A 19191-nucleotide genomic window follows, 5' to 3' on the forward strand; every position below is an offset into this window, starting at 1 on the left:
AAACCTTGGCATATGAGTGTGTTCAGTAGATAGGAGCAGACTACTGCATACAGGGTTTATTGGCACTGCTCTCACTCACATACTCTCGCACGTTCTTCTGTAGCGAGTAACATTTATTGCTTTTCTAAGTATTGTTTTCTCTTGCTTGTGTAAAGTTTTTTTGTTTTGTTTTTTTCCCCCCGTAATTTGATCATTTAATGTTTCATGAAAAAGTGGGTGGAATTGAGAATGCCAAATCCCGAAATAAACCTCAGAGCAGCGGTTCTAGGCTGTGGATAGAACAGGCGGAGCTGGGACTTCCTAGAAATCCTTATGTAATACTTGGCTCGACTGAACGTTTATCTAACCCCAGGCACTTAGTACAACACGCAGGACAAGACTATTGCTTTCTCTTATACTTCAGGGGGTGAAGTCACTCCTTAAGGTGTCTTCACAGCCTTTCAGCTGCAGAAGGTATTCACTGTACAAATATTTTATTACATTTAATACTTTTTTTTAACGTTAGTGTAAGCTTTTTTTGAGAGGGGGAGGGGGGGTTGTAACATTGGTGATGGTGTAGAAAAGAGGATTGTTTCTACCGTAATTAGTCTGGCTGTAGAAAGCTGTCAGTTGACAGGTATCCCTCCCTGCCAAGCATGTGTTATCAATGAGAGGAGTAAGCCAGTGCCTGACTTCACTGGGCACGACTTATCTCCAGATCTGGTTGATATCCAATAGGCCCGACTGTTCTTTTCCCAACATCTGCGGTTTGGGGTGTGTCTGGTTGTCTGATCCCACCGACCTCTGCCTGTATGCACTGAATCAATGTTGGCTGATCCTACCAATCTTGGTGGGCCTGCTGGCTATCTGATATGTATGGGAGTGGTCCCTTTCTTCCTAAACAGGCAGTGTTGGGGATAGAAGAAACAGGTACGCTAAATTTCATATGCCTGATCCTTTTATTCTTGGCAGCGATACACTTGGAACCTAGGGAACAATAGTTTCTATTGTTTGGCCCATGTAAAGATGCCAACTATCACCTGGTGAATGAGCAGTCTGCTACCAGCAAACACATATAGCAATGATCTTCTGTATGCAAGCACCGGTGATAGATGGGAATGAACATTCCTGGAGGAAAATGGCGCTGATTCTGCCATGATAACTCGTGGCAGAATCAGCGCTGATAAAAAGACTCCCATTGACTTCAGTGGGTTCTCCGCTCGGAACACATTGAAATCAATGAGTTTAAAAGTCTCCCATTGATCTCAATGTGTTCCGCGTGGAAAACAGAACCCATTGAAGTCAATGGGAGTATTTTTATCAGCGATGATTCTGATGTGAGTTATCGTGGCAGAATCAGCGCCATTTTCCTCTGTGTGAGTGGACCCTTAGATTGCCTGCTCGGTGGCCGTCCATAGTTTTTTAGGGTGTGTTTGTTTTTGTTAAAGTTTTTTTTATTTTTGCAGTTATAAAATAAACCTGTAACAGAAAACAACTCATGTTGTAACACCATGTAAGTAAGATAAAAAGAATTGATTCCAAGAAAAGTGCAATAACATAAGCTGGGCAGAACTAAGAATGGAATTTGCGTACGCTACCGAGTCCACATACACGACCAGTCATCCATGACTCACACTACTCTGTCCCCTCCATGCTGTCCATGATAAAAGGCCCCGACTCTTCTCTCCCTAATGATGATACACGCACACAGTAAGGTCAGGTCTTTGGTTTTTGCAACCTATCAATGTCATAGTATTCTTGGCTTCACATTTCTGAAAGATAACAAGGTTAGGCTTAGGAGTTGGCAGAAAATATCTAGTACGAAAGTCCATTGGCTGTGTGAGCTTTATTATTAGTAGCATTATGTATGGTGGCCGGCCAAGATTGCATTCATACAACCATTATCGAATTGGAAAATCCATTAAGTAGCAGCTGCCTCCTCGGTCTATCCACACACTCACATTTTGATTAAGCATTCTTAATTCCATGCCACCTTCTGGTGCCAGGTGTGTATTGACATAGATAGATCTATCTATCTATCTATCTATCTATCTATCTATCTATCTATCTATCTCTGGCACCACATCTTTGCTTCTCTCTTACCAAGGGGACATGGCTTAGCAGGGACAGAGGAATGGCTTAACTGCAAAAATTTCCCCACTACATTGATGGAAAATTTTGGCAAAAAGTATCTAAAGATGTCCTAGATGTATCATATGGAGGACTTCACTTTACCTGATGCACCCTCTCATGGTCTAGTCTACGTTTATGCTGTCTAAATATTAAAAGGGCTTTGTGGCCACAAAAATCGTATGTATATATGCGTGTGTGTGTGTATCTATATTTATTTATCAGTATGTCATCTGTGAGGGTCTAACACCTGGACACCACAGACTTCTGCCGCTTCCTCCAGGTGCAAGTTACAACAATGGATGTAGAGTGTGCACATCTGCTCCTATTCTAGCAATTCCCCAGAACCTTTGCTATAGACTGGACAGGGCTGCCACTCCTATTACATCAACAGATGTGTGGAGGATGCCAGAACAGCTGATCGGTGCAGGGGCCGGATGTTGGAGGTCATCAGATAAGATGACAATGATCAAACCTGTGGATAGGGCCTCAGTATGAATAATAAATTTGAGACAGAAAAGTGGGGTTCATGCCTTTTACAGTTTGAAAAACATGTCAGCTTTCTTCCAAAAACCATGTTCTATATGTCCACAAATTTTGTGGTTTTGCACATTAGCCCCATTCACTTTAATGCCTCAGTGGTGACATACCAAACACAACCTGTGAGTAGGTTTTTGTTTTTTTTTTAAATCCAAGACAACCTCTGAAATACCTTTTAATAGCTTTTGGCAAACACTTGTTTGGCCCACAGCTATAACTTTCAACATCCTTTTGTAAAAGCATTCAGCTCCAGCACTAGGGTTATTCTCACTTTTCCATCTGCTCATATGTAATATTACATGGATGATTATATAATGATTATATAGGTTTATATGATAGAGAGAAGTTGAACTCTGATATATAGGTTTTGTAGGATAGAGGAAAGAAGCTGAGCTCTGTGCTATATAGGGTTATATGATAGAGGAAGAGAAGCTGAGCTCTGTGATATATAGGATAGAGCCACCTACCTGGAGAGAATACGCCACCCCAAACACAGACCCTGAGCCGGTACAGACTGAGCGCCCACAACCTGTAGATGGAGACGGGGCGGCACAGGCAGATGTACAAGCCACGGGAGAAGAGACTGTGCCAGCACTGTGACCAGGGGGCCCTAGAAGACGAGACCCACTTCCGGCTACACTGCACCAAATACTCAGCTGTGAGGGCCGTCTACTACCAAAGACTCTCTGCCCACATCCCAGACTTCATATCTGCAGACAAGAAGAGGAAACTCTACATCCTACTGGGAGAAGAAGAGGCCACTGTGGAGATCGCTGCCCAATACGTGTCCAGTTGTCACCAAACAAGAGGAAGATGAGACTCCACGGACTGTTATACCCCCACACCACCCGCCCCACCCCACCTCCCCACCCCACCCCACCTCCCCACCCCACCTCCCCATATAGCGGTCACCAACTAAGAGGATGATGAGACTCCATGGACTGTTATACCCCAAATCAGCCACCCCCCACCCCCCCATACTCTCCCCCTCGACTCCAACTCCCCCCCCCACACACACACACACACACTTACTTTACTAGCTTTGGCAATGCCAAATATCCATTCGAACGTGCCAATAAAGCCGATTCGATATAGGGTTATATGATAGAGGAAGAGAAGCTGTGCTCTGTGATATATAGGGATATATGATATGATAGCGGAGAGAAGCTGAGCTCTGTGATATATAGGGTTATATGATAGAAGGAGAGAAGCTGAGCTCTGTGATACAGTGGGGCAAAAAAGTATTTAGTCAGTCAGCAATAGTGCAAGTTCCACCACTTAAAAAGATGAGAGGCGTCTGTAATTTACATCATAGGTAGACCTCAACTATGAGATACAAAATGAGAAAACAAATCCAGAAAATCACATTGTCTGATTTTGTAAGAATTTATTTGCAAATTATGGTGGAAAATAAGTATTTGGTCACCTACAAACAATCAAGATTTCTGGCTCTCACAGACCTGTAACTTCTTCTTTAAGAGTCTCCTCTTTCCTCCACTCATTACCTGTAGTAATGTCACCTGTTTAAACTTATCAGTATAAAAAGACACCTGTGCACACCCTCAAACAGTCAGACTCCAAACTCCACTATGGTGAAGACCAAAGAGCTGTCAAAGGACACCAGAAACAAAATTGTAGCCCAGCACCAGGCTGGGAAGACTGAATCTGCAATAGGCAACCAGTTTGGATTGAAGAAATCAACTGTGGGAGCAATAATTAGAAAATGGAAGACATACAAGACCACTGATAATCTCCCTCGATCTGGGGCTCCACGCATAATCTCACCCCGTGGGGTCAAAATGATCACAAGAACGGTGAGCAAAAATCCCAGAACCACGTGGGGGGACCTAGTGAATGAACTGCAGAGAGCTGGGACCAATGTAACAAAGCCTACCATCAGTAACACACTACGCCGCCAGGGACTCAGATCCTGCAGTGCCAGACGTGTCCCACTGCTTAAGCCAGTACATGTCCGGGCCCCTTTGAAGTTTGCTAGAGAGCATTTGGATGATCCAGAAGAGTATTGGGAGAATGTCCTATGGTCTGATGAAACCAAACTGGAACTGTTTGGTAGAAACACAACTTTTCGTGTTTGGAGGAAAAAGAATACTGAGTTACATCCATCAAACACCATACCTACTGTAAAGCATGGGGGTGGAAACATCATGCTTTGGGGCTGTTTCTCTGCAAAGGGGCCAGGGCGACTGATCCGGGTACATGAAAGAATGAATGGGGCCATGTATCGTGAGATTTTGAGTGCAAACCTCCTTCCATCAGCAAGGGCATTGAAGATGAAACGTGGCTGGGTCTTTCAACATGACAATGATCCAAAGCACACCGCCAGGGCAACGAAGGAGTGGCTTTGTAAGAAGCATTTCAAGGTCCTGGAGTGGCCTAGCCAGTCTCCAGATCTCAACCCTATAGAAAACCTTTGGAGGGAGTTGAAAGTCCGTGTTGCCAAGCGACAGCCCCAAAACATCACTGCTCTAGAGGAGATCTGTATGGAGGAATGGGCCAACATACCAACAACAGTGTGTGCCAACCTTGTGAAGACTTACAGAAAACGTTTGACCTCTGTCATTGCCAACAAAGGATATATAACAAAGTATTGAGATGAAATTTTGTTACTGACCAAATACTTATTTTCCACCATAATTTGCAAATAAATTCTTACAAAATCAGACAATGTGATTTTCTGGATTTGTTTTCTCATTTTGTCTCTCATAGTTGAGGTCTACCTATGATGTAAATTACAGACGCCTCTCATCTTTTTAAGTGGTGGAACTTGCACTATTGGTGACTGACTAAATACTTTTTTGCCCCACTGTATATTGGGTTATATGATAGAGGAGAGAAGCTGAGCTCTGTGATATATAGGGTTATATGATAGAGGGAGAGAAGATGAGCTCTATGATATATAGGGTTATATGATAGAGGAGAGAAGCTGAGCTCTGTGATATATAGGTTTATATGATAGAGGAGAGAAGCTGAGCTCTGTAATATATAGGGTTATATGATAGAGGGAGAGAAGATGAGCTCTATGATATATAGGGTTATATAATAGAGGAGAGAAGCTGAGCTCTGTGATATATAGGGTTATATGGTAGAGGAGAGAAGCTGAGCTCTGTAATATATAGGGTTATATGATAGAGGGAGAGAAGATGAGCTCTGTGATATATAGGGTTATATGATAGAGGGAGAGATGAGCTCTGTGATATATAGGGTTATATAATAGAGGAGAGAAGCTGAGCTTTGTGATATATAGGATTATATTGTAGAGAGAGCTGAGCTGTGATATACACTCACCGGCCACTTTATTAGGTACACCATGCTAGTAACGGGTTGGACCCCCTTTTGCCTTCAGAACTGCCTCAATTCTTCGTGGCATAGATTCAACAAAGTGCTGGAAGCATTCCTCAGAGATTTTGGTCCATATTGACATGATGGCATCACACAGTTGCCGCAGATTTGTCGGCTGCACATCCATGATGCGAATCTCCCGTTCCACCACATCCCAAAGATGCTCTATTGGATTGAGATCTGGTGACTGTGGAGGCCATTGGAGTACAGTGAACTCATTGTCATGTTCAAGAAACCAGTCTGAGATGATTCCAGCTTTATGACATGGCGCATTATCCTGCTGAAAGTAGCCATCAGATGTTGGGTACATTGTGGTCATAAAGGGATGGACATGGTCAGCAACAATACTCAGGTAGGCTTTGGCATTGCAACGATGCTCAATTGGTACCAAGGGGCCCAAAGAGTACCAAGAAAATATTCCCCACACCATGACACCACCAGCCTGAACCGTTGATACAAGGCAGGATGGATCCATGCTTTCATGTTGTTGACGCCAAATTCTGACCCCACCATCCGAATGTCGCAGCAGAAATCGAGACTCATCAGACCAGGCAACGTTTTTCCAATCTTCAATTGTCCAATTTCGATGAGCTTGTGCAAATTGTAGCCTCAGTTTCCTGTTCTTAGCTGAAAGGAGTGGCACCCGGTGTGGTCTTCTGCTGCTGTAGCCCATCTGCCTCAAAGTTCGACGTACTGTGCGTTCAGAGATGCTCTTCTGGCTACCTTGGTTGTAACAGGTGGCTATTTGAGTCACTGTTGCCTTTCTATCAGCTCGAACCAGTCTGGCCATTCTCCTCTGACCTCTGGCATCAACAACGCATTTCCGCCCACAGAACTGCCGCTCACTGGATGTTTTTTCTTTTTCGGACCATTCTCTGTAAACCCTAGAGATGGTTGTGCGTGAAAATCCCAGTAGATCAGCAGTTTCTGAAATACTCAGACCAGCCCTTCTGGCACCAACAACCATGCCACGTTCAAAGGCACTCAAATCACCTTTCTTCCCCATACTGATGCTCGGTTTGAACTGCAGGAGATTGTCTTGACCATGTCTACATGCCTAAATGCACTGAGTTGCCGCCATGTGATTGGCTGATTAGAAATTAAGTGTTAACGAGCAGTTGGACAGGTGTACCTAATAAAGTGGCCGGTGAGTGTATAGGGTTATATGATAGAGGAGAGAAGCTGAGCTCTGTGATATATAGGGTTATATGATAGAGGAGAGAAGCTGAGCTCAGTGATATATAGGGGTATATAATAGAGGAGAGAAGCTGAGCTCTGTGATATATAGGGGTATATAATAGAGGAGAGAAGCTGAGCTCTGTGATATATAGGGTTATATGATAGAGGAGAGAAGCTGAGCTCAGTGATATATAGGGGTATATAATAGAGGAGAGAAGCTGAGCTCTGTGGTATATAAGGTTAGAAGATAGAGGAGAGAAGCTGAGCTCTGTGATATATAGGATAGAGGAGAGAAGCTGAGCTCTATGATATATAGGGTTATATAATAGAGGAGAGAAGCTGATCTCTGTGATATATAGGGGTATATAATAGAGGAGAGAAGCTGAGCTCTGTGATATATAGGATTATATTATAGAGAGAGCTGAGCTGTGATATATAGGGTTATATGATAGAGGAGAGAAGCTGAGCTCAGTGATATATAGGGTTATATGATAGAGGAGAGAAGCTGAGCCCTGTGATATATAGGATTATGTGATATGGAGCATTTAGCAGAGTCATTCCTGACAGGACTCCTGAGGACTATCACGGTCTCTCCTCATGAATGCAGATGGTACCAGGAGGTCTGTGGCTTGTGCATGTAATGGTTGACTACTGTTCACACAGTGCATCATTCTGCAGACAGATCTCTCAGCCCTTTGGTTAAATGTTTTCTGTATTTGCCAGACATGAGTCTGCCTGGCTCTGGCAGTGTGTGTGTTTGCTGTAGTGTTTTATCATGGCACTTGTTAATCCATCTCCCCTCCCTCACAGTGTGTCATTTCCCTCCTCTCATCTGACTCAGTTTGTGTGCCAGTTATTAACCCAGTACTTCCCACTCACGTCTCCTGTTACCTCAGGCAATATCCAAGTACCTAGATAGCTGCTAGAAATCTGGCAAACTCCCTAATAGTGTACATACAGAATGTTACATGACGGCCACATCTGGAATAATGATCCCACACTAGACGCGGAGGAATATAGACTAGTCCACACTTGGCCGTATCCCAAGGGCTGGGTAGCTAATGTGCCTAGAAATGTGAATGGAGCTCAGTGACTGGCTATTTGGGTTGTAAAGTATACAGTATACAGTATATATGGACCTTCAGACCTCATGGAAGAACTTGTGCTACCAGCGGGACTTTGCATTTGCTATATTTCTTGAAGGGTTGCTTCAATCTTACAAAGTACATGTGTATCCTTAGGTTACGTGAGAGCCCTACCTGAAAATGAAGGGGCTGCAGCACCAATTTAAAGGGTTTGTCCAACCTTTCAAAAATCTGATCCCTCCCTCCCGATTCTGTGCATCAGACCTAATGGCCCTCCTGATTGGCTGCAGCAGTTGCTCGGTATGTCTTTGGAGTGTGGGAGGAAACCCACACAAACAGGACTCCAGCATTGCAAGGCAATAGTGCTAACCACTCCGCCACCTTGCTGCCTAGATTTATTTTTTTAATGGTCAAATAAACCCTTTAACTTTTGGTTTTGGTCCAACTTTGATGTGGCAATAAATCATTGTAGAAGATGTGAGTCTGAGCCGCCAGAAAGCCCGTCTGACAGATTTGCTGTAGAGCAGCATTTTGAAGCTTTCTATGCAATATATAGATATGTCAGCAGAAAGCAAACTGTCTGAAACGTTTCTTAAAAACTTGTTACAAAATGATTTTTAGCTCCAAAATAAGACCGGTATGGAACATTTTTGTGGTTAAGTTAGAAATGTCTCTTGATAGGAAAATTCCTATAAGAAAGGAGTTATGGGCGCTGCCAGTCCCTTTTTGTTTAGCTTTGAGGATATGCTATTTTTGTTGCGATGATTCATATGGAGCTGCGTTGTTATATGACATAATATTACTGAGGGTAAAGCAGTTCAGAAAGTGATAAATGAAGAAGCGAAAGGTCTTGCATCAAAACATAAAATGTGAACTCTTGTCATAAGGACATTTAAAGGGAACCTATCACAAAGTGCAATGCATTCTGCAAGTGGCATTTTATAGGGCAGGAGGAGCTGAGCAGACTGATATCTATCTGTTTATCTATCGATGAGTTTGTCTGTTCTTTATGTGCAACCAAACAATTGGACCGATCCTCACCAAATTTGACACACAGGTACATCAGGTGTCCGGTAAGGTTTTAGCCTGGGTCTCAGCTTTCTAGGACATACCGTTCCTGAGATACAGTATTCCCAAAAAAAAAAATGACCTGCATTAGCCAATACAAGCCTGCAAGTCTTTCACTCATATTCCAACTGCCATACAGACGGTCACATGTCCCTTATCAGCCAATAGAAGCTCACAGGCACTTAGTCTCCACATGCACACAGCTTTACTTCAGGATTCTATAACAACCCAGCCATTTTTCTTTACTGCTGTAGGTCTACGTCTGCTTTAAGGGGCAGGGCAATGTGGATGACTCTGTTACACAAGGTCGCATACACACAGCTTTACTCCAGGTTTCCATAACAACCCATCGCAGTTTTTTTCACTGATATCCAAACTGAGATACACATGATCACATGACGATTATGGACGAATGGAAACTCACAGGTTCTTCAGTCTTCACATACACACAGCTTTACACCAGGTTTCCATAGCAACCAGCCTATTCTTATGGGGCCAATACACAAACACAAAAAAAAAATATATATATATATATATATATATATATATATATATATATATATACTCGTGCGAAGCCACGCTAGTTGTTTTATAAAGGGAACATATTTAGTATTTCTTGTATTTAATTCACCTGCAGGATTGGGAGTCCATTGGGTGGTCCTGATCAGTGATTGCCAGTCCCACCTGCCCTGTATGAGTGTACATACAGAGATAGCTTGCTTCTGCAGATACACTTGGTGTGCCAGTCCCTTATGTAGCTGAAATTTCATATTGATTTTGGTGATCTGGCATCTGCCAATTGTGTTTTTTTTTTTTTTTTTATCCTATTTCAGTAATGTACAGTACATAAGTCATCTATTATTTATGTGTCTACATATACAATGAAGAAAAAAAAAAAAAGCATTGTTTAGGTGGAAAAAGCTATTCAGCTCAAAGCCCGAGACTGTAAGCAATAGTGTGGTCTGGACTGATGACACCATATAAGTTTCCCCAATGCCCTACTGTCCTTCGAGAACAAACACTTGCTTGTATTAATGCTAATTTTTTCCAAGAATTCACAAAAAAAAGAGAGAAATTGGCCTCACAACAATGTAGTATTAAAGGGTCATATCTGCAGTTATATGTATGTGTGAGTAAAAATATACTTGTATGTAAAAGAAAAAATAAAATTGTGTATATTTTAGAGGCTCCAGGATTGGAAAACATGTCTGCTTTCTTTCCTTTTGTCAGGTAGTGACATCACATCCATTGATAACATGGCCTTGCTACAGCTCGGCCCCAGTGCCTGAGAAATGGAAAAAAAGCAGATATGTTTTCTAATACTGGGTAACGCCTTTAAGTGGATTGAAGGTTTCACAGGCAACTATTGATGAGTAGACAGGCTTCTGTCGCACAGTAATAATAAAGGAGCTGACGTGTTTGCCTCTGACTATATACTTATGGTCTTCTAGTATTTAGGAGCGTATAAAGAGAAGGATCGTTTTGTTCCCCACAGGCAGAGATTGTACTGTCTCTAGCTGCCTATATGATGCTGTGCAGAGGTGTGATGGAATAGATAGCAGAGAAAGAGGAAATATTAAAACCAAAATGGTGATTGATGAGAAGGTGGTGTTCAGAGTTAAGAATGTGATATACATACAAGTATAATGGCTGAAAGACAATTGGGTGAAGTGTGCACGAATGGAATAAAGTCTGCTTCTTTAACCCTTACTTCTCCCGTATGGCTAGTATTGGCCTAGGAATATTAACAGGAGGGTTTGGTAAAGATTGGCATACCACTAAATAACCTGCAAAATTGTTCTAAACTTATGTCGTGTTTGTTTTCTTTTTTTTTTGTCTGTAGGAGGATCACTTTTTAGGATTTGGCCCAGATGATGAAGTTAAAACCCGCAGCCCCACAAAACCTCCCTCAGGTAATTGTTTATGGTTTTCTAGTATGTGTTACTTGCAGTCAAAGCTATATGTTATATGTACAGTATATACTAGAGTATAAGCAGAATTTTTCCACACAGTTTTTGTGCAGAAAACCCCCCTCGGCTTATACTAGAGTCCAGCAAAAAAAAAAATATATATTATTTTTTTTTTTTTTTGTGGGGGAGGGGGTGTCTATGACCAGCCGCAATAGCAATGTATAGAATCTCCCATAACATATTGAGAAAAAAAAAAGCTTTAAAAAAAATAAAAGTAAATAAAAGTTCTAAATCCCTCCTTTCCCTAGAATACATATAAAAGAAAATTACAGTGAAACACATTCACATTAGGTATCCCTGTGTCTGACAGTGCCCGGTCTACTGAATATAGGGGATCTGCAGTGCTCCTGTTCCGTCGGAAAAGGGTTAATAGGAGCACTGCAGGTACCCTATATTCAGCCAGACTGAATTCCAAGTGGGGGGAAAAAAACAGTCCTCAAGCTCAGGGAAGGGGCAGACTGACAACCAAAACAACCCCTCCCCTTCCCCAGCACCCAGCAACTACTGCACCCAAAAACTCTGACCATTTTCATTTTTGAAATTTCCCAGTAGCTGCTGCATTTCCCCCCCTCGGCTTGTACTCGAGTCAATAAGTTTTCCCAGTTTTTTTTGTGGTAAAATTAGGGGCCTCGGCTTATATTTGGGTCGGCTTATACTCGAGTATATACGGTATGTGTTTAGGAACCAACCTCCCAAAGAAGATTCTAGGAGAGAGTAATGGAGCAGGAGCAGCAGCATTTTTTTCATTCAATGAAATGGGGTACTCGCTTTTTCTAGTTTACTTCATAGTTAGACAACTCCTTTTGAGTTGCACCTCTGCTGAGGGTGATGTAATGCATAGTATGTGGTTACTAAAACTTACCAGAATTACAAAGAATGAGCTAGAGCGGGCAGCTCAGACTTTTGACATTTTATTTCTTAAGTTTCTGTAGTCCTAATATTATTATCATCAGTATTTCTCTTCTTACGCTCCTGTATTTTGTGTTTCAGATCAGTCAACCCCAAGGAAACCTCGGGGTCGGCCCCGCAGCAGTCTGTCCAGAAGCTCTGATGCTTCCTCAAATCCTGCAGAAAACCATAGCCCTATGATAAACAAACAGGATCTCAGGCCAGCAGAAAAAGTAAAGAAACCTGAGAGTAAGCCGGAAGAGAAGAGAAGGGGAAGACCGCCTGCACATGGGAGTGTCAAATTCAAGTTGACACAGGACAAACGGGATGGATCAGAATCTGTTAAGGCTTCTCGAGAAGAGAAAACTAAGCGGAGAAAGCCGTCTGCTGCGTTTCAGCATGCTGCCAAAATAAAGAAACTCAGAACAGTCAAACTGTCTCCACTAAAACCCAAGTTCAAAGGGGACAAACTACAAATTGGACGGAAAAGCTCTGTTCAGATTGTCAAAAGGCGAGGTAGACCTCCATCCTCGGAAAGGTTTAAAACAACCCAACCTGGGATAATTTTAAGACAGTCACAAGGGGATAAATCACAAAGGGGTCGGAAAGAGGACTCCCCTCAGCCCTTAAAAGATGAAGCCAGAGTTTCTGTACGACAAAGCCCCCGTAGGATTAAACCTGTAAGGATAATTCCCACCTCCAAAAGGACTGATACAACCATTGCCAAGCAGCTTCTGCAGAAGGCTAAGAAAGGAGCACAGAAGAAGATGGAGTTGGAAGCAGCAAAATTGCAAGGGCGTAAGGGAGGCACACAGCTAAAGAATATACGTCAATTTATTATGCCTGTTGTGAGCACGGTCTCTTCCCGAATAATAAAGACACCTAGGAGGTTTATAGAAGATGAAGATTATGAGCCCCCTATCAAGATAGCTCGGCTCGAGAGTGCTCCAAATGGACGTTTCAGTGCAGCATCTTGTGAATCTAGTGAGAAGTCAAGTGCAGCTTCCCAGCAATCCTCACAGGCTACATCAGATGAGTCCCGCTCTAGCAGCCCTAGTGTAGACACCTCAACAGAGTCTCAAGCATCAGAGGAGGCACCTGCTGCAACAGACGCCCAGGAATGTCTGACAGAGATACCCCTGACAACTCCTCAGTCTGTTCCAGAAAGCAGTGGAGGTGGAGCTAGGACCCGTCGCATTACAAGTTGCAGCAGAAGTTTTAATGCTAGACAAGCTAAGAAGTTGATTTCACCGCCAGCTCTTCAGCAGTCTTCTGCATCTCCTCCTCCACCACTGCTTAGTCCTCCTGCACCTCTTCAGCCCCCTTCAACCCTTTCTGATCACTCAGCCTGGGTGATTCCTCCTACTATTCCTATTGCTACTCCCTTCCTTTCTGCTTCACGCCTGCATGAGAAGAGGCGGTCTATTCTTAGAGAACCAACTTTCCGCTGGACCTCCAGACTAGAATCTCAGTACTTTTCCTCTGCTAAATATGCCAAAGAGGGCCTCATTCGTAAACCCATATTTGACAATTTCAGGCCCCCACCGCTGACAGCAGAGGATGTAGGACTTGCTTCTGCTTCTGGGTTCAGCTCTGCTTCTGTGGTAGCTCCTGGAAGACTGTTTTCTCCGTTACATGCCAGTGGGAGGTTTGATGTACCTAAGCGAAGCCCCATACTACGTGCACCCAGATTTACACCTAGTGAAGCACACTCCCGTATATTCGAATCAGTGACTCTTCCTTCATCTGTGGGGCGCTCTGGTGGGGCATCTTCCATTATGGGAATAACCTCCCGTAGGCGGAGAAGGAGAGTATTCAGTCCTATCCGAAGTTCTGTATCTAGATCCCCATCTCACTCCATGAGAACGCGGAGTAGGAGGGAAAATAGCAACAACACGGCAGCGTCCCTCATACCTCAGTCATCCACCTCACTTGCAGGCATCTCTGTCAGTCCTCTTACCGCTAGTGCCTTAAACCCAAGCTTCTCTTTCTCTTCCACATCAATTACTCCAGCACCTGGGGACTCTGCTGAAAAAAATCAGAAACCAAGGAAGCAAGCCAGCACTCCAGGTGAGCACTTTTCATCCTCTTCCAACAGCTCTCCTGCTCTGTTCCCTTTGTTCCCCTCTAGTCCCCAGATGGATCGAGGGAGAAGTAAAAGCAGAATATCTGAGGAGGTGCCAAAAGAAAGGGAAACTGAAAGATGCAGAGAAAAAGAACGAGAGAAAGAAAACTCCCACGACTCAAGAAAGGATAAACGTAAGAAGGGTTCAGATGCTGTAAACAAAAGCGGTAAAGAGAAGAGCGATGGCGAGGCACTCACCCCTGCTACACCCATAAAAGTAATTGCAAGAAAGAAACCAGTGATGGCAGAGCCCTCTCTAGCAACTAGTCCACCCGCCTTACCTGCAGTACCAGTTTCGGCTAAGAATAAGGTATCCAAGAAAGGCCGAGGGATTGCTGAGAAGCATGATTCGGAAACTGGTGCCAAATCCCCACCGGCAGAGCCCCAAACAGCTGTCCCAATCCAACCTGTGAATCCTGTGAAATCCTCCACAACCACAATCAGCACCATGTTGGACCAAGCTAACAAATTTCTTGCCTCAGAAAAGGATGTGGCCACTCTCCTAAGAACCGCCAAATGTCAGTTGCAAAGTATAGAGAAAAGTAAACTGCGGAAACAAGGAGAACAACCGAAAGCACAGGTCAGTGACTTCAGAATGTATGAGAAGCGGTATGTAGACTTGTTTTAGTAAATTCCCGCATTCCCCATATAACAAATCTGGAGCATCTTTTCTTGTAACTTTGCATTGCCTGTCCTCGGTTATTCTTCCAAGATATAAATCAGCAACTGGGTGTTACCATAACCCTTGTTAGTCGTGTGATTTTTTTTTTTTCACCATCTGCTGTTGTCAGCACTTGTCTTGTCACGAAAATGGGGCAGTTTTGCTAATCAAAATGTGCCAACAAGAGGGCATAGAAAAGAAGAAAAGGTGCATGCCTTAGCTGGAAAGAGATGTAGCTTAAAGGGGTTGTCAAGGACCTGAAGATAATTGATACTGGCAACCTATCTACAGGATGAGGCATCAGTATTCAATCAGCCAGAGTCCTGTACCCAGACCTTTTCCTGATCAGGAGTTTCTGCCACCAGAAGCCATATACTAGATCAGGGATAGGAAACCTTCAGCTCTCCAGCTGTTGCAAAACTACAACTCCCAGCATGCATACTGGCTCTGCTGTTCTTGGAACTGCCATGGAAGTGAATGGAGCATATTGGGAGTTGTAGTTTCACAGCAGCTGGAGAGCCGAAGTTTCCCCACGCCTGTACTAGATAAATAGCCAGATGAAGGCCATTCAAATAAATGGCAGTGGGCCTGCAGTTCCAGGCGCTGCCACTACAGTGTACAGAGCTCTGTACACTGTATATAGCTTCTAGTCCGTATGGTGTAGCAGTGGCATCTGGAACTGCAGCCCTGCTCCCATTCACTTCAGTAGGACCAGGGCTGCTTCCAGCTGCATGCCTAGTATATAGGTTGCGGTGCCCAAAACATCTGATCAGGACGAGTGCTGGGTGTCGGTCATATCTGACACTGATCACCGATCCAGTAAGCAACCCTCTTAATATGCGTCAAAACTCAATCTAGACCCAACCAGTAGGTGTTGTAAAGCTAGACAAAAATGGCTAGAGATGCTTTATAACCAAGCATCAGCCACTGTTATAAATTTGACACAACAATAGACCGTTAGGTCTGCATTTGCATTAAATATGAAATTATTACACAGAATTAGTAAGTTCTAAAGCAAGAAACTGACAGTCAGCGGCTAGTGGTGGGGAAGGGGGTGTTTATGGTCACATTCAAATAAGTGGCCGTCCATGCAACACATTGCAGCAGAGCATCCTGTGGAGAACATAGAGGGAGGTCACTAACAAGGCAAGTCGGCAGGGGTTGTCCTAACAGGAATTTAATCAGAAACTAATCTTCCCAGAATCATGGCCCTAAAATAAACATGGTGTTAAATACGGAAAGTCACTTTTACAGTGGTTGCAGCAGGTTAAGTTGGCAAAACCTAGAATGACAGTGGGTTTACTGTTAATAACTGTGAGCTAGTGGTTTTCATTGCAGCTCAGTATCTATGAAGTTACGTGTCAACACCTAGACTGCCCAACCATGTTTACATACTAAACACTCTTACAGGCCCGCTCTTAGGAGCAGCCACTAGTTTCCTGTTGTTGACCTTGCCACACAAATGACATAAAGGTTGTCAGGATCAGTTGTTGGTCTTTTGTATCTGTGGGGAGGCTCCTGACTGTCGAGAGAGAATGAGGAATCAGGCCTATAGGGTTTCAACATGTCTGATCCTTTGTTCTGCAGAAGATGAGTCACTACCAGAGATCTTTGGCAGCAGCTTTTGTAGCTCTTTCTCTCCTGCAATTGCGTTGTTGGATGTATTTTATGTTTTAATACTAAACTTCAGTTTTAACCTGAAGATAGTGGAATTATTAGTCATTGGTTTGGGCATCCTCTACCTGTGATACTATTCTGTGTGTTTTTGTGTGTTTTAGGGTCAGGAGAGTGATTCATCTGAGACCTCTGTGCGAGGGCCCAGGATCAAGCATGTCTGCCGAAGAGCTGCTGTGGCGCTGGGACGTAAGAGGGCAGTGTTTCCAGATGACATGCCCACGCTGAGTGCCTTACCTTGGGAAGAGAGAGAGAAGGTCCTGTCTTCCATGGGGAATGATGGTGCGTCTCCAAGTAGAGTCCACAGAAATTCATTGGGACACGTGACTCGGTGGCTTCTGTGCTTTGTTTCATTAAGCTAGTGGGCAGGTCTCAGCAGCTGAAAAAAACCCCTACCCCTTAAAATTTCTGACATGTCATGATAAAATGTCAAATATTTTACACATTAAATAGATGTTCTGTCGTGAGCAGCACTTATCCCATATCCAAATGATACAGAGACCACCACCGATCATGAAAATGGGAGTCCTGAGTTCTTTCTCCCCGCAACCAGTACTCCATTCCAGTTGGGGGACTTGACACCCGCCAATCTTGTGTATAGGTGTAGGTGATCAAATTACAAGCCTTAAAGGGATTCTACCACTAAAACTTTTTTTTTTTCTTTTTTTTTTTTTTTTTTTTTTGTGCTTAAGACGTCGGAATAGCCTTTAGAAAGGCTATTCGTCTCTTACCTTTAGACGTGGTCTCCGGCCCGCCGTTCCGTAGAAATACCGTTTTTTACCGGTATGCAATTGAGTTCTCTTGCAGCAGTGGGGGCGGGCCTCAGCGCTCAAACAGCGTCCCCACTGCTGCCAGAGAGCTCTCTCCAGCGACGCCTCCATCTTCAGCTGCAACCGCCTCTTCTGTAGAGCTAACAATATTTCTGCTTTCTTTTCTGTATTCAGATAAGTCCTCTATAGCCGGCTCAGAGGATGCTGATCCACCAGCTCCACCCCTTAAACCCATTAAACAAGTCACCCGCAACAAAACTCCACAGGAACCTCCAGTTAAAAAGGGCAGGCGATCGCGTCGCTGTGGGCAGTGTCCAGGCTGCCAGGTGCCCGATGACTGTGGTGTGTGTACGAATTGCCTTGACAAGCCAAAATTTGGAGGACGCAATATCAAAAAACAATGCTGCAAGTAAGATTGATATTACTAACCGTTGATACGATATAAGGCATTAAAAAGGGGTAAAACAACCTGGTGCTGCTGTTTTTCTGCAGGGACTCCCTAAGACCACTTTTACATTCGCATATATGTAAAGCTGAGTTTAGATGATTGTGAGTCTATTGAGAGGTTTTTGAAAAACGGGCAAAAGTAGGACATATCATTATTGTTTGACAGTCCATCAAAATGGACATGTGAATAGCCACATCGAAATCAGTGTACTAAAAACTGCCATTACAAAAGTATCTGGCTGTTCTTGACAATCATGGCCATGCTGGGGACCATATTGCAGAAATATTTTAGTATTACAAATTGTCTTGACTGTCTTTCAGAAACAGGTTTAAGTGCACGCTGTGTTTAAGATACTTATTTTATTTGCCCTTGTGAGTGTTGGCTCTGGATTATGAGGCAAATGGATGTAATAATGAAGAGTAAAAAAAATGCTTGTATGAAACTGGTCTTATAGATAGTTCTTGATCAGCCTTTAAAGGGAACTTTAGAAACTAAATTTGGAAGGTGCCTGGGGTCTGTTACTGAGTCTACTAAGGAACTCTGGTGTATAGGCATTGTGCACAATGATGCTGGCGTAAGTGCAGACCATGCACAGTCAAGCCTGCTGTACTGAGCCTTGGCTTCATTGCACCCTGTGTTCATATAGTGTTCATTGGCAGACCCCAGGTCTCTTCAAACTTTTCTACATATATATACTATATAAACTCTGATGGACAGCAGTATATATTAGAGGTTTGAAACCCTAAACCCCAGCTGTTTGACAGCATGCTAGTTGTCTAGTTCCTTTTTTGGGGTGCTTATACACCTTAAATAGCTGCTGGTTGACTGTGATCTCTTGAATTTCTCATACACTTGCATACTGTGTTTAGCCGACAGTGCATGCACTTTCAGTTGGGGTGAAGAGTGATGTACTACCATACAACTCTGGTTGTGGGTTATCTCCCGCTGGGACAAATACCTGACATTATACAATACGCCCTTTATTTTTTTTTTTCCCCATTCCTTCTGAAATTTTGGGTGAATTGAAAACTGGGTTTTAATTTTACCAATCTCAAAGGGTTCTTTTAATGCACAGCCTGACTCTCAGTGCTAGATTTCTTAGAGCCCGATCTCGAAATGGTAACACCCAGCTATCAATTTATTCTTAAATTTCCAGGAAGAATAACAGAGAAGGCACAACGCATAGTTCTAAGAACAGATTCTCCATAATTGTTATATTCAGGGGATTCTAGGGTTAACTAAAGCAAAAGAGGCAGGAGAAAAGGACATGACCATTGTAAAAAAAAAAAAAAATTAAAAATATTATTTTTGATT

General features: G+C 43.2%; 1 protein-coding gene across 2 annotated transcripts in view; it reads left to right on the top strand.

The window, feature by feature from the left end:
- KMT2A (lysine methyltransferase 2A) overlaps window positions 1-19191 on the top strand; it is a 73716-nt gene that overhangs the window by 11589 nt on the left and 42936 nt on the right. For both annotated transcript variants that reach the window (XM_075279875.1, XM_075279874.1), the window contains exons 2-5: window positions 11185-11254; window positions 12302-14904; window positions 16764-16941; window positions 17604-17838. In XM_075279875.1, the coding sequence (XP_075135976.1) occupies window positions 11185-11254; window positions 12302-14904; window positions 16764-16941; window positions 17604-17838 (3086 nt within the window). The remainder of the gene's footprint in view (window positions 1-11184; window positions 11255-12301; window positions 14905-16763; window positions 16942-17603; window positions 17839-19191) is intronic.

The sequence above is a fragment of the Leptodactylus fuscus genome, chromosome 6, assembly GCF_031893055.1.
Source record: "Leptodactylus fuscus isolate aLepFus1 chromosome 6, aLepFus1.hap2, whole genome shotgun sequence".
In the NCBI taxonomy this organism is placed as follows: Eukaryota; Metazoa; Chordata; class Amphibia; order Anura; family Leptodactylidae; genus Leptodactylus; species Leptodactylus fuscus.